Source organism: Ursus arctos, chromosome Y (assembly GCF_023065955.2).
Source record: "Ursus arctos isolate Adak ecotype North America chromosome Y, UrsArc2.0, whole genome shotgun sequence".
Taxonomy (NCBI): Eukaryota; Metazoa; Chordata; class Mammalia; order Carnivora; family Ursidae; genus Ursus; species Ursus arctos.
Genome location: NC_079874.1, coordinates 23,008,007 through 23,024,779, shown reverse-complemented (window position 1 = coordinate 23,024,779; position 16,773 = coordinate 23,008,007). Strand labels below are relative to the sequence as shown.

Below are 16,773 nucleotides of genomic sequence, written 5' to 3'. Positions count from 1 at the left end.
ACAGTTCATGAGCATGAAATACTTCTATTTGCTTAGTGGTTTGGTTCTGTTCAGCAGAGTTTTATAATTGTCCTACAAAATCCTTGTAGATTTGTATACATTTTGTTAGATGTATTCCTAAGTATTTCATATTTTGTGGTATCATGTAAATGACATTTTACTTTAATGTATAAATTTAATTTATAAATAAATTATAATATAAATTTATACTTAAATTATTCTGTATTATAATATAAATTTATAAATTATAATTATAAATAATTTATATATATATAATTATAATTAAATTATAAATAATATAAATATTTATATATATAAATATATATTTATATATATTTATATATATAAATATATATAAATATAAATATATATATTTATATATATTTATATTATAATATAATATAATATAATATAATATAATATATATTATTTATATATATATTTATATATATATATTTATATTATAATATAAAAAATATAAATAATAATTATAAATAATTTTATTATAATTATATAAATATAATTATAAATAAATTATAAATAATAATATAAATAATTTATATATATATAATTATAATTAAATTATAAATAATTTAATTTATAAATGACAATTTACTTTTAAAAGAGTCAAGTACCACTTATTTATTAATAGCATATAGGGAAGCATTTAATTCTTGTCTACTAACATTTTATCATGCAGCCTTCTTGTAATCACTTATTGGTTCTTTGATTTGTAGGGGCTTTTCTTTTTTTCCCTTTTTTTTTTTTTTTTTTAAGATTTTACTCATTTATTTGATAGAGAGAGACACAGACATAGCATGAACAGGGGGAGCAGCAGTCAGAGGGAGAAGAACGCAGGGAGCCTGACGCAGAACTTGATCCTAGGACCCTGGAATCATGACCTGAGCCAAAGGCAGACGCTTCACTGACTGAGCCACCCAGGTGCCCTGTAAGGGCTCTTCTTGTTTTTTTGGTTGGTTCTTTCAGATTTTTTATATAGTTAGAATCATGTCATCTGCCAACAAAATATCACCCAAAAATCAACTATTAAGGAAGTTTGAGTCTGTGAAACATCAGTTCTTTCGTTGCCAGTGCTATTTATACGTTGTATGTCTGAGACTAAGGACTAATTTTTTAATAAGATGAGTCTTTTTTTTTTTTTTTGTCTAAATGTGTCTATTTATTTTAAAGGATTTTTTGTAGAATAAAATATTTCTTTCTATTTATGTAGCCTTTTCAGGATATTCAACAAATACTAAGTACAACCCACTTCAAATTAAAGCGGAAATAGCAAGTCATCGGGATAGGGTGAGTGTTTATCACAACTAGAACCATTTTTGTTTTGTTTTGTTTCGCTTGATACAGTATAGTTTTTATTGACGATACATGATAAGGAAGGGCTCTCAAGCTCCTCACCTTCTTCAGGGGGTCTGGGAACCTATGGAGGTCAGGAGATTCTTAATATGTTGGGGAATGACCATGTGTATTTTTTTGTGTAATATCACTAAACATGGTTTATTTAATTCCTTTAATAGGAAGAAAAATGTTTCATGTTAAAACCTTAGCTCATCTAACAAAAAATGGCCTGTATCCTTCTGTGTTTTCCATAGAGCTAGACTCTTCCCGCCCAATTTGGGAAGATTTGGTGACTCTAGGCCCTGATCTCAAAGGACTGCTTCCCTCTATTAGTGGGTTGCCAGCCTTGACCCTTGGCAGCTTTAGCATCTGCTGGCCTTCCCTGGTTGCCGTATTCCCAGGGAAGTCCTTCCTGAAGTGGCATTTGACCAGAAGGTTCTGATGCTCCTTCCCAGTGACCCTGGAATTCTTTATGTGCCACCCTGTTTCACCCCTCAGCCCCCGTCTTGGTTGTATGAGAGGGGGACGGTTTTGTTGCATTTGCAGCAAAGCACGGGAGACAGCTTGGAAACGAAGCCTCCTCTTCCAGTGTCTCCTTCCCGAAAAAGGTGTCTGTTTTAGTGCAGTGGTTCTCAAAGTCGAGCACACCTGAGAAAACACCTGGGGAGTTGATGAAACACATGAGCTGCCAGGCCCAGCCCCTGAGTCTTACACAGGCCTGAAGTGGGGGCAGAATGTGCTGAAGTAAGCACTCCAGGGGACTGACTTAGCCTAGTGGGACAGCGTGCTTTTAGCAACAGCGTTTCACGTGTGGGATCTAAATAGTAAGTAGAGGGAAGATGACAAAAGTATTACGGAGTGTGCCGATTGTAATGTGTAAATCACTGTCTTGAAAAAGAAAACAGTTGCGGGTTCCACAGAGCCAGGAACCTGCCAGTGATCTGGGATTTTTGTGTCTAAGCGAGGCACTTCTTCCAGGATGGCTGCTGTGTGTGCCCGTGGTTGGAAATTCACGGACAGGATAGATGATCCAGTGGGTTGTAAGCTAATCAGGAACTTAGATGACAATGCTAACAACTGTGGAAATCATTTTCACCGCAGCTTGTTTTTGGAAAAAAAAATGTAATTTGTCTTTAGCTTTCCAGATTAAAACGAGAGCTGACCCAGATGAAGCAAGAGCTGCAGTACAAGGAGAAGGGGGTGGAGACCCTGCAAGAGTGAGTTGCCTGTGATTCTGGAAGGGGCGCTTTTCCTGTGATTTATTCTTGTGCTCACCTGTGTGGTGCCTGGGCCTCTGTCCTCGAGCTGCATGGCTGTTCCCTCTTATGCTTTTATTTATGCTCATTTTCCCCCAATCCTAAGCCTCAGAATCTTTCCTTTCCTTAAAGATGTTCATTACTTTAAATGGAAATATTAGGGAAAAAAGATTCTTATTTTTATATTTATGCTTATTCTCTATAACATTATAGTTTATGTATATGTAAATAAAGCTGTATAATCATTATTAAATTAAGCTTAAGTTATTTTAAATTAAAATTTAAAATGAAGTTCTCCGTTTTCATAAACCATATCTCAAGTGCTCAATACCTACATGTGGTTAATCCAGCCTTTGTTCAGCTCAGCATAATTGAGATATTAAGCTGTCCTGTGATAATTTGTTCTGGCTGCCCTGTGCACTGTAGGAATTTTCACAGTATTTCTAGCTTCTCCCCACTAGATGCCAGTTAGTGCCTCTCTGATGGTGACAACCAAAAATATACACCAGCAACGACATATCACCTGGGCAGGCACATTTCAGCGCAGTTGAGAACCATGGTGCTTGGGGCCACTGAACTGGACAGCACAGATACTATAACTACATCATCACACAACATTCTGTTGGATAGTATGGTCTATCAGTCTTCCTCCTGTTTGAATCTTTATCCTTACTAAGAGTTTGGGAATGACTTTGTTATAGTTTGTGAGTTATACTAAATTAGCAAATTTAATGGACACAAGTTATTTTACAAATGATAACATTGTTCTTCAGAAAATTAAATGCTGTCACTCTCCATTTCTAGCCTGTATTCACTATCTGAACATGGGATCATGCTTTACATGCTTTACATTTTTGTGCCATCTTTTCTCCTCCATTTGTAAATACTGACTTGTGCTGACTTGTCTAGAGTATTATACATAGTCAGCCTTGAAATAATGGTAGTAATCCATGTGGTTACTATTCTTTTTTCTTTTTTTTTTTTAAGTACATGAATGTACACTGTTGGGTTCATTTCACATATATAATACAGTGATCCAACACTTCCATACATTACTCAGTTCTCATCATGGTAAGTGTACTCTTTATTCCCATCACCTGTCTCACCCATCCCCACCCACATCCCCGCTGGCAACCATCATTCTGTTCTGTAGAGTTAGGAATCTGGTTTTTCTCTTTTCTTTTTTCTTTTCTTTTCTTTCTCTTCTTTTTTGTTTTTTTGTTTGTTTGTTTGTTTGTTTTGTTTTTTAGGGTTTTTTTCGTATGTTGTTTTTTTTCTTGGTTCATTTCTTTTGTAAATTCCACATATGAGTAAAATCATATGGTATTTGTCTTTTTCTGACTGATTTATTTCACTCAGCATAATGCCCTCTAGGTCTGTGCATGTCATTGCAAATGGCAAGATTTCATTCCTTCTGATGGCTGAGTAATATTCCATTGTGTATATGGACCACATCTTCTTTATCCATTCATCTGTTGATGGACATCTGGGCTCTTTCTGTAGTTTGGCTGCTGTAAAAATCCAGGGTGCATGTACACCTTTGAATCTGTGTATTTGTATCCTTCGGGTAAACACCTACTAGTACAATTGCTGAGTTGTAGGATAGCTCTATTTTCAACTTTCTGAAGCACCTCCTTAATGTTTGTTGGGGTGGCCACACCACTTCGCATTCTCACCAAGAGTGCAAGAAGGCTCCCCTTTCTCCACATCCTGGCCCATATCTTTCGTTTCCTGAGTTGTTCATTTGAGACTCTCTGAGCAGTGTGAGGTGGCATTTCCCTGTGGTGTGGATTTCTATTCCTGCGATGATGAGGGAGGTGGAACATTCCTTCATGTGTTTGTTAGCCATTCGAATCTTCTTTGGAGCAATGTCTGTCCATGTCTTCTGCCCCTTTCTTGGCTGGAGTTTTGGTGTTTTGGGTGTCAAGTTGGAGAAGGTCCCTACAGGTTTTGGATACTAACCTTTGATCGTATGTGTCTTCTGTTCCAGAGAGATTGTTTCCTTGGCTGTGCCTAAGTGTTTATGCCGATGATGTCCCAATCGTTCAGTTGCACCTTTGCTTTCCTTGCCTCTGGAGATATGTGGAGCAAGAAGTTGCTGCAGCCCAGGTCAAAGCGGGTGCTGCCTGCATTCTCCTCTAGGATGCTGCTGTTTCCTGTCTACCACATAGGTCTTTCATCCATTTGAGTTGAGTTCTGTGTATGGCGTAAGAGAGGGATCCAGTGTCCTTCTTCTGGATGTGGCTGTTGGTCCAGCATTCCCACCACCGTTTGTGGAGGAGACTGTCTTTTGTCCATTGGATATTCTCTCCTGCTCTGTCCAAGATTACCTGACCATCTAGCGGAGGTTCCATCTCTAGGTTCTCTATTCTATTCCCTTGCTCCATATGTGTGTCTTTGTGACAGGACCATACTGACAATGACAGCTTGGTCATACAGCCTGAAGTCCAGAATTGGGATGCCTCCGGCTTTGCTGTTCTTTCTCCACATTCCCTTGGCTCCTTGGGGTCTTTTCTGGGTCACTCCACATTTGAGAAGCATTTGTTTCATGAAAATGCTGCTGTGATTTTGATAGTGATTGCCTTATGTGTGGAGAGGACTTTGGGTTGTGACTTCACCATATGAATCGCATTTGTTCTTCCAATCCATGAGCATGGAAAGGGCTTCCAATTCTTGGTGTCTTCCTCAGTTTCTCTCATAAGTATTGTAAAGTTTTCAGAGCATACATCTTTGATCTCTTCATTGAGGTTTATTCCTAGGTAATAATATATTTTAAAATAACAGTATTCTCTATTAAATACTAGGACTTCAGGATCATGTTCCCTGGTAGCTTTCACACTTTTTAAACAGTGGAATCTCCTTCCTTTTCTTTTCCTGCAAAGACATTTTCTAAGGGCAGAATGTCTGAGACAGAGCAAAGAGAAGGTGCTTGCTGAAACAGAGGTGTGGTCCCTAAGCCCTAGACAGGCTCTCCTTCAGCTGCTCTGCTCCATATGCCAGGACATCCCTTGGAACTGAGTGGAAACAACTGTATTAGGCAAATCTTCGTTCTCTTCAAGGTCTCAGAGCCACTTGGATAGAATTAAGGCCAAAGTGCAAATCCATGGCCTTGAAGTTGAGCTGTCATTCTCCGAGGTGCTCTGCAGTGTCTGCCAGGGGGATGAATTATGGGGCTCCTGATTCCGTCTCCCTGAAGGAACTTGGGTCCTGTTTTCTCTCTGTGACAACCATTACCCTGGTAAAACCTGGTGCCTTGACAGGGTGCCTTGACCTGGCCTCTTGATAGCCATTCCGATCGTAGAACCTGATGTCTCAATCCATGGGTTTACTGATGGCCACACTTAGGCTTTATTGCTCTAAAAACCATAAGGAAGTCACAACATTTAAGTATGAAGCTGGAGCTGACATGCATAGTGATTCGCATTATAGCCTTAACACTGGCTGTGTGTGTCTGTACTTCTGTGGCTATTTGATTAAAAATCAGATTTCCTTGGCTTTGGGTGTTGTATATGGAAGTCTTACCGACTTCATTAGATTAATGAAATTAAACTATAAAAATTAAATAAAATTAGATTACACCCACCTGTGTGTGTTTGTGTGTGTATGTTTTTATCAGAGGTTAAATAAAAGACATTATTATATAAATAAGTTCATGAAGAAATTTTGGACCACTTCTTTGGAGATCTGTTTCTATGAGGTGATGCTCTTTTATTTCTGCCTTGCATTAGGGACTCCTCTATTTTCTGTGGAGCAGCACTAATGGAAAACTGCATGTTGTCTCCTTTTATTTTTATGTTTTCCTACATCATTTGTCTTTGTGTTCCAGATTCCTTGGGTTAATAGCCCTGTACAAGAGATCTCACTCCCAGCCTGACCTCTAGATTGGAGATGGAGCAGATCCATCTATTTATTTCTGGTGTTGCTTTGTCCTTGTATAAAGAATAGTTCTGTTTCACAGAACAAAGGGACACAAAACTCTGTTTTCACAGAACTAAGTTGTCTGGGTATTTGGAAGTGTGTTAACAGTATGGAGATCAGTCCAGTTATAACTGTTTTTTAATGTGGACCAGATCAAAATAATTAGTGTATGAAGAGGCTCTTCTAACCTAGTGGTTCTGTGACTTAGTTGGTAGATTAGTAAATATCCTAGTTGCACCTACAGAGAGTAGGAATTGTATATCCATCAGGAACTCAGATAGTTTAGGTTATCAGCAAGCCTAGCATCTTCATGAAGTCATCAAGGTCCTAGGAATTCAGATACTTCTCCAAGTGACACAGTTAACTTGCATGACATCTAGGACTAGGAGTTCTTTCCATACTTTTGGTTCCATTCTTTTTTGTCATTCTGCTCAGTTACACAGGTGATCTGTATGTAGAATTGGCATGAGTTACATTGATTTTGTTGTGAGGTTGTGCTGGGTAAGAAAGTAGAGGGTGGACACCTTATAGATATTGCAGCTGACTTGTACAAGTCTGTAAGGGACGACTGCTTGGTAGTGAGGACCAAATTCATTTTGGTGGAAGTGAGTGTGGTTTTGAGGGACCACATAAAAGTTTTCAAAATGGTTAAGGGCTGGAATGCCCACTGCTGCCATCCTTACTATTGGCTTCCAATTTTCCATAGGCACAAGTGCTGGTTCTGTGCCAGGGACTCTTGTGATGATGATACAAAGGTAATGTAGTGTCAAACTTACCACCTCATTCATTTACGTGAACTATTGAATGAAACGGCTGAAGTTGGGACTTAGTGAAAAAAGAAAAAATATGTCCCGAGTACAAGTTTTTGTTCATGCTCACTCATTCTGTTTGTGTGGAACAGTCTATACCTAAAAATACATGTACTTTTTAATAAAAATGTGTAAGTAAAGCCTTCTGCTTTGTAGGAGCAGTCAAAGTAACATGTATTTCAGAAACATTTAACTTTATAACTGACTCGTATGGAAAAATACCCACATGGTTGGGCCATATTGGGATCTAAGAGTGTCAATATTGAATGTGTGGGGACCCATGATGCGCCTCAGATCCACTTCATGGAAGATGACTCAGGACCACTTTTCATAAATACATCATTTGAGCTGAGGCAATCACATCAATGCTGTTGAGCCCTGAGGCCTGATTCCAGAGGGAGGGACTGGGTTCCCACCTGTTCTGTTTGTCCTTCTCTTATTCCAAGGGTGCTGATAGCTCAGACCAACTCCGGGCCTAAAGTGGCAGAGTTGGCGAAGTCTTCACCGTGAGTGTGCAGATGCAGCGTTAGGCTGATAATCAGCATAATCCCCGCAAACATTGTGTGCCCGGCGCCCTGCCAAGGAAGCCTTTCCCTGACATTTTCTCATTAAACGGGGGAGGCATTAAACTGAGGCGTGAAGAGTTGAAGTGACTTGCCCAGGGTCCTGCTGTAATGCTCAAGTGTCACTGGTACTCACCAGCCTGCCAGGATGCTTTCGTGAGTGGAAAATTGGGGAGTTTGGGCTGGCTATTAAGGATCCAGATTTCCCGGTCACCTGGGGGAGACAGTTTAGCCCCAGGACCTGTGTGGTGGTGGGTCTGGAATCTGAGAGGCCTGCTCATGGCTTTCCAGAGGAGTTCATACCGTTTCTGGACCAAAGTATTCCAGCCTCTTTAGCCCTGAGGCCTTCTAAGGCCCAAGACCTAGGTAGGGGAGATGAGATGAAGGGTGCGCTGTAGGAGACTGCCTGCTCCGTGAAGGCCAGAGCCGAGCCTTGGCTTGGTCAGCACTCTGCTTCCACCACCAGACCTGGCCTTTTTGTGCACAAGACGGACTGGCTGGAAGAAGAGGGAAGGAATGATGGAAAGAGGAGGAGGAAAGAAGGATTCGGGAAGGAGGGAGGGGTGGGTGGGAGGGAGAGAGAGAGAGAGAAGTAAGGAAAGGAAGTAATGTAGGAAGAGAAAGAAGAAAGGGACAAGGTAAACTAGTTTGAATAGATGTCTGTGTGAATGAGTGGAAGGAAAGAAGGATGTGTGCATGAGTGTGCATGGACAGATATAAACAAACAACTGAAAGAAAGGAGGAGTGAATGATGGAGAAGGGAGGAAGAAAGGAAAAAAGAAAGAATAAAAAAACTGAAAAAAATATACACTCTGTGTATATTTGGATTGAAGGAAAGAAAGATGGAGCAGGTGATTAGGAGACACAGTGACATGGAATCAGAAATAAAAGAGATATACAGAGGAAATAGACAATTTTCCAACTTTTGACCAATGCCCTGTTACTGAAAATTTACTACTTTTAGGTGTTTCCCAAATATTCTGCTTGCACAGAGATCTCATGTGTATTTAATAAACATTTTTGACCACTCACCTACATATTGGAGATAAATAAAGATGTGGTTTTGCTCTAAGGGCCTGCACTTGGGAAACTCGTCACTGCTAATCAGTAGCAGAGGACACGAACATTCTCAGTTCTATAAATTGCTCAGATAATGAAGGAGTTCATCTCTGCAGCTGTCTCAGTTCTCTTTATTGTCCCAAAAGGAAAGAAGGCTTTTTCCCTACTGTGTCACTTTTCTACGGAGCTTTTGCAATTTTTTGTTTCTTTAATGTGATTTAGTGCGGAGTGACTCTTATTTTTCCTTGTTAACAAGGATTGATCGTAAGATGTCAAGTGCTCACACCACTTACAAACTGGATGAGGCACAGGCTATAATGAGTGAGCTCCGCACTATTAAGAAAGCCATTTGCACTGGTGAGAAGGAGAGGCGGGACTTGATGCAGGTAAGGGACCCAGTTGCTCATTTACATGTCTGTCTGCTTGTCTTTATTTTATTAAAGAAAATACACACATGTATTTTACACACATTAAACCAACTTAATGGGTTTATGATGTATGAATATATAATTGTATACATTTTTTTATACATTCATGTTGTTTAGTAGCCAGAATAATTCAAAAGGTATGTAAGTCTTACGGTCACCTGATGTCCTCATTGCTCATAAGTTACTTTTCTAATGTTTATAAAGACACACACAAACAAGCTAGTAAACTTATTTCACACAAAATCTAGTTATTTACATGTATACTATTTGTTTTGTGTTATCTTACTGGTGTAATAATAGTAATATCCTATACTTTTTCCATTTGTTTATACAAAGAGCTTCAAGCTTGTGTTATAGCTACATAGTATTCTGTTGATGTGGATGTTTTAAAAATATGCATGTGAGATCTTTTTAGTTTTATTTTGTTTTATTTATTTGTTTACTTGTTTATTTTTGTCCTTTTAACTCATGCAACTTATTTTTCTAAACAGATGAACTTTTGTAAATGAATGTATGATGGTCTTTTTTTCTTGATGTGGAAATGCATTCACTTGTTTCTTTTGTAGTTTTTTTTTCAGTTTTACTTCATTTATTGAATAGACTGTGACCTAATGCCTCATAGACAGTTATCTAGATTCTACATAATGTAAAACGTATAGGCAAAGATCAAAGTCCTAGGCAAGATGAGACACTTAAACATATAACTGGAATATATAGCAGTGCTTCCCAAAGTCAAGGAACTTTAGGATGAACTACGTAGAATTCCCTGGGTGCTGGTAAAAATGCATATCTTGGTCTTACCCCAGATTGCTGAATAGAATTTATTTTTAAATCACCTCTCCAGCTCATGATAAGTAAATATAAATTTTGTTAAATTTATTCTGATATGTAACAGGGAAGCTGTGGGGTTGAACAAGGTATTCTGTTTGCATTACCCACATAATTGTAGATAAAATTCCGGAAGGAATCACATGTTTTTCACAAAAGAGATAAGCAGACATTGGTTTAGGTGAGCTGTACAATGTATAGCACTTGATAAGCTACCAAGTTGCCTGACCCAGGACCTCCAAATACTTGTGTCACCACAGAAACAAAGAAAAAGCAATGAGAAGCCATCTTAACTTAAAAAGTTATCTTTTAAACAGTAGGAAATTTCGTGGCATTTTTACTTAGCCTTGCCCATCACTTCCCTGTGTACTACTGCCCTAGTTTTGATCAAGCACTAATCTAGTTCCCCATATACCTAAATCAGAGGGATCACAGGAGACTTTATTTGCAAAAGATTACATAATTCCTTTCCAACCTGTTTTGCGGTTATCTAAAAAAAGTGATGTGAGTTGTTCATTTTGCTCAATTTGGAGAACCCATGTGGGAAAAGCATTAGATAGTGTGCTAAAAATTACAGGGCAGACTATAAACATAGATGTGCTTGGAACAATAGATTATCAGTGGAGACACACAAGAGATCATTTAAAGCCCTGATGAGAAGTTAGGGTGAGACAGTGGGATATTAAGGCAGTTTCGAGCTGCCATATATAATGAGGAATTAAAAAGCCTTTCCAGAGGCAAAAGATATCCTCAGAAAAGCCCTCAGTAACCTTAAGCTTTTACCGCAGACTGATGTCTAGCCTCAGGGCAAGTATAGCTAAATTGTGAAAGAGTGCCTGAGAACAGAGCTAATCTGTGAAAGCCAGACAGGTGTTCTGTTTTTGTTTTCTTCATCTCCTTGCACTCAAGGAAGTCAGCAGTGAAGAATTTGAGCATAAACTAAAGGAACACATCTTAATGATTACAATGATGATAATGAATAAGGCTTTTCAAAATAATTTACAGAAATCTCAAAGAAATGGACTACAGTATCCTTAAAAAAAAAAAAAAAATCCCCTGGGGAAGAATGCTAATTTGTTTTCTAGAGTTACCACATTATGATAGTTAAATGTTCAGTTTTCAACAGGAAAACATGGTACATTATTAAGAGCAAGGTAGATTGATAAAAACTGTCCATAAGGAATTTCAGATACCAAACATACAATACAAAGATTTTAAAACCAATGTCTAAAGAATGATCAAAAAGTCTAAGGAAGGGGGCACCTATGTGGCTCAGTCAGTGAAGCATCTGCCTTCAGCTCAGGTCATGATCTCAGTGTCCTGGGATCGAGCCCCATTCAGGCTCCTTGCTCAGCGGAGAGCCTGCTTCTCCCTCTAATGCCCTCTGTACCCCCTCCCCCCAGACCTGCTCGTGGTCTCTCTCTCTGAGAAATAAATAAATAAAATCTTTAAAAAAGAAAAGCCGAAGGTGGTGCGTGTGGCGGCGGCAGATGAGGCGGCAGCAGAACGTGGCAGGTCCGGTGGGCGTGAGACGCCGGCGGCCCAAAGTGGCAGCCGCGAGTGGCAGGTCAGGCGGGGGCGAGGCGCCGGCGGCAGCGCGTGGCGGTGGTGCGTGGCAGACCAAGTACATGCTGATAGATGAGCAAGATATCCCGCTGGTGGAGGGCTACTCCTTTGAGGTTCCAAGGGCTATGCTGACTGCTGATACTGGATCATCATGGAAGTTGCTGAGGGGAGAATGACGTGCAGTGATGAAATATATGAAAATTATATGGGAAAATGGCGTGATTATAAGCAGATAAATAAATAAATAAAATCTTTAAAGAAGAAGCCCACATCCCTAAGATCCCTATAAAACAAGGGGCACGGCCTGAGACCCAGTCAATAATTTGAGCTCTGGACAACCCTGCAACCTCTCCTCATCAGAATGACAAGAAGGAGAAGCACCCCCCCCCCCCAGCAAAGAAAAGACAGTGAGTCTGTGGCCTCTGCCACAGAAATAATGGATATGGATATAACCAAATTATCAGAAATGGAATTCAGAGTAATGATGGTCAAAATGATGAGTAGAATTGAAAAAAGTATTAACGAAAAGGTTACTGAGAATATAGAATCCCTAAGGACAGATGTGAGCGAATCTGACAGAAATTAAGAATTCTAAGAGCCAAATGCAGGCAAAACTAGAGGCTCTGACGGCCAGGGTCTCCGAAGCAGAGGAACGTGTTAGTGAATTGGGGAATGGGTTAATAGAGGAAAAAACCAAAATAGAAGCTGCTCTTAAAAAAATCCACGCCCACGAATGTAGGTTACGGGAGATTACTGACTCAGTGAAATGATCCAATGTTAGAATGATCGCCATCCCCGAGGGAGAAAAAGAGAGGTCTAGAAGAGATATTTGAACAAATTGTAGCTGAAAACTTCCGTAATCTAGCAAGGGAAACAAACATTCGTGTTCAAGAGGCAGAGAGGACCCCTCCCATTCTCAACCACAACAAACCTACACCACGTCACGTCATAGTGCATTTCGCAAATATTAGATCCAAGGATACAGTATTGAAAGCGGCCAGGGTAAAGAAATTTCTCACGTACCAAGGCAAAGGTATCAGAATTACGTCAGACCTGTCTACACAGACCTGGAATGAGAGAAAGGGTTGGGGGAGCATATTTAAAGCTCTTTCAGAGAAAAACATGCAGCCAAGGATCCTTTATCCAGCAAGGCTGTCATTCAGAATTGATGGAGAAATAAAGACATTTCAGAATCGCCAGTCATTAACCAGTTTCGTAACCACGAAACCAGCCCTACAGGAGATATTACGGGAGGTTCTATAAAGGTAAAAAGGCCCCAAAGTGATACAGAACAGAAAGTCACAACCAATACAAACAAAGACTTTACTGGCAACATGGCATCATTAAAATTCTCTCTCTCAGTTCTTAGTGCCAATGTAAATGGATTGAACCTTCCCATAAGACGCCACAGGGTTGCAGATTGGATAAAAAGAAATGACCCATCCATTTGATGTCTACAAGAGACTCATTTCGACCCAAAGATGCATTCAGACTGAGAGTAAGGGGATGGAGTACCATCTTTCACTCAAATGGACCTCAAAAGAAAGCTGGGGTAGAAATTCTCATATCAGATAGATTGGATTATAACTAGAGACTACAGTTAGAGACGCAAAAGGGCACTATATTATTCTTAAAGGAAGTATTCAACAAGTGGATATGACAATTATAAATATATATGCCCCCAACAGGGGAGCAGCAAGATACACAAGCCAACTCTTAACCACAATAAAGAGACATATAGATAAAAATACATTAATAGTAGGGGACATCAACACTCCACTATCAGAAATAGAACACCCTGGCAAAAACTAAGCAAAGATTCAAAGCCTTTGAATGCCATACTCGACGAGTTGGACCTCACAGATATATATAGAACCTACACGCCAGAACCAAAGAATACTCATTCTATTCTAATGCCCATGGAACATTCTCAAGAATAGACCATGTTCTGGGACACAAAACAGGTCTCAACCGATACCAAAAGATTGAAATTATCCCCTGCATATTCTCAGACCACAACGCTCTGAAATTGGAACTCAACCACAAGGAAAAATTTGGAAGAAACTCAAACACTTGGAGGCTAAGAACCATCCTGCTCAGGAATGACTTGAAAAACCAGGAAATCAAAAATCAATTTAAACAATTTATGGAGACCAACAGGAATGAAAACACAATGGTCCAAAACCTATGGGATACTGCAAAGGCAGTCCTAAGGGGGAAATACATAGCCATCCAAGCCTCACTCAAAAGAATAGAAAAATCTAAAATACAGTTTTTATATTCTCACCTCAAGAAGCTGGAACAGCAAGAGAGGGACAGGCCTAATCCACGCACAAGGAAGCAGTTGACCAAGATTACAGCAGAAATCAGTGAATTAGAAACCAGAACTACAGTAGAGCAGATCAACAGGACTAAAAGCTGGTTCCTTGAGAAAATCAATAAAATTGACAGACCACTGGCAAGACTTATCCAAAGAATAGAAAAGGACCCAAATTATTAAAATTATGAATGAAAAAGGAGAGGTCACGACCAACACCAATGAAATTGGAAGGATTATTAGAAACTTTTATCAATGGCTATATGCCAATAAACTAAGCAATCTGGAAGAGATGGAGGCCCTCCTGGAAACCTATAAACTACAACGACTGAAACAGGAAGAAACTGATTTCTTAAACAACCCAATTAATTATGAAGAGATTGAGTCAGTGATAAACAACCTTCCAAATAACAAAACTCCAGGCCCGGACGGTTTTCCTGGAGAATTCTACCAAACATTCAAAGAAGAAATAATACCTATTCTCCTAAAGCTATTTCAAAAAATAGAAACAGAAGGAAAGCTACCAAACTCATTCTATGAGGCCAATATTACCTTGATCCCCAAACCAGGCAAAGACCCCATCAAAAAGGAGAATTACAGACCGATTTCCCTAATGAATATGGACGCCAAAATCCTCAACAAGATACTTGCTAATAGAATTCAACAGTACATTAAAGGATTATCCATCATGATCAAGTGGGATTCATACCTGGGATGCAAGCGTGGTTCAATATTCGCAAATCAATCAGTGTGATACATCATATCAACAAGAAAAGACTAGGGAACCATACGATCCTCTCAATTGATGCCAAAAAAGCATTTGACAAAATACAGCATCCTTTCCTGATTAAAACCCTTCAGAGTGTAGGAATAGAAGGTACCTTTCTCGATCTCATAAAAGCCATCTATGAAAAGCCTACTGCAAATATTATTCTCAATGGGGAAAAGCTGGAAGCCTTTCCCTTAAGATCAGGAACTCGACAAGGAAGCCCACTCTCGCCACTAATATTCAACATAGTACTAGAAGTCCTTGCAACAGCAATCAGACGACAAAAAGGGATCAAAGGTATTCAAATCGGCAAAGAAGAAGTCAAAATGTCTCTCTTCGCAGATGACATGATACTCTATATGGAAAACCCAAAAGAATCCACGCTCAATCTATTAAACATTATAGAGCAATTCAGTAACGTGGTGGGATACAAAATCAATGCTCAGAAATCAGTTGCATTTCTATACACGAATAACGAGACCGAAGAAAGAGAAATTAGGGAATCCATCCCATTTACAATAGCACCAAAAACCATATGTTACCTTGGAATTAACTTAACCAGAGACGTAAAGGACCTATATTCTAGAAACTATAAATCACTCTTGAAAGACATTGAGGAAGACACAAAAAGATGGAAAGATATTCCATGCTCATGGATCGGAAGAATTAACATAGTTAAAATGTCCATGCTACCCAGAGCAATCTACACTTTCAATGCTATCCCGATCAAAATACCGAGGACATTTTTCAAAGAACTGGAACAAGTAGTCCTTAAATTTGTATGGAAACAGAAAGGCCCCGAATCCTCAAGGAACAGTTGAAAAGGAGAAACAAAGCTGGGGGCATCACAATGCCGGATTTCGAGCTGTACTACAAAGCTGTGATCACAAAGACAGCATGGCACTGGAACAAAAGCAGACACATAGACCAATGGAACAGAATAGAGAACCCAGAAATGCACCCTCGGCTCTTTGGCAACTAATATTGATAAAGCAGGAAAAAACATCTGGTCGGAAAAAGACAGTCTCTTCAATAAATGGTGCTGGGAAAATTGGACAGCTACATGCAAAAGAATGAAACTTGACCACTATCTCACACCATACACAAAAATAAACTCCAAATGGATGAAAGACCTCGATGTGAGACAAGAATCCATCAAAATTCTAGAGGAGAACATAGGCAGCAACCTCTACGACATCGGCCAAAGCAACCTTTTTCATGATACATCCCCAAAGGCAAGAGAAACAAAAGAAAAAATGAACTTAATGTACTTCATCAAGATAAAAGCTTCTGCGCAGCCAAGGAAACAGTCAAAAAAACTAAGAGGCAGCCCACGGAATGGGAGAATATATTTTCAAATGACACTACAGATAAAGGACTGGTATCCAAGATTTACAAAGAACTTCTCAAACTCAATACACTAGAAACAAATAAACAAATCAAAAAGTGGGCAGAAGATATGAACAGACGCTTTTCCAATGAAGACATACAAATGGCTAACAGACACATGAAAAAATGTTCAAAATCATTAGGCATCAGCGAAATTCAAATGAAAACCACTCTGAGATACCACCTTACGCCAGTTAGAATGGCAAAAATAGACAAGGCAAGAAACAACCATTGTTGGAGAGGATGTGGAGAAAGGGGATCTCTCTTACATTGTTGGTTGGAATGCAAGTTGATACAGCCACTCTGGAAAACAGTGTGGAGGTCCCTTAAAAAGTTAAAAATTGAGCTACCCTATGATCCAGCCATTGCACTACTGGGTATTTACCCTAAAGATACAGACGTAGTGAAGAGAAGGGCCATATGCACCCCAATGTTCATAGCAGCATTGTCCACAATAGCTAAATCGTGGAAGGAGCTGAGATGCCCTTCAACAGATGACTGGATTAAGAATTTGT

The 16,773-nt window shown here is 39.3% G+C and overlaps 1 protein-coding gene across 9 annotated transcripts in view; it reads left to right on the top strand.

Moving 5' to 3' along the window:
* Positions 1 to 16,773, top strand: part of LOC113249831 (protein WWC3-like) — a 250,805-nt gene that overhangs the window by 159,183 nt on the left and 74,849 nt on the right. For 7 of the 9 annotated variants that reach the window (XM_057315432.1, XM_048213624.2, XM_048213623.2 and 4 more), the window contains 3 exons: positions 1,232 to 1,308; positions 2,494 to 2,573; positions 9,218 to 9,347. In XM_057315432.1, coding sequence (XP_057171415.1) covers positions 1,232 to 1,308; positions 2,494 to 2,573; positions 9,218 to 9,347 — 287 coding nt within the window. Of the gene's footprint in view, positions 1 to 806; positions 950 to 1,231; positions 1,309 to 2,493; positions 2,574 to 9,217; positions 9,348 to 16,773 lie in introns of those variants that run through there. The other 2 variants (XM_057315448.1, XM_057315449.1) reach the window with 2 other exon arrangements.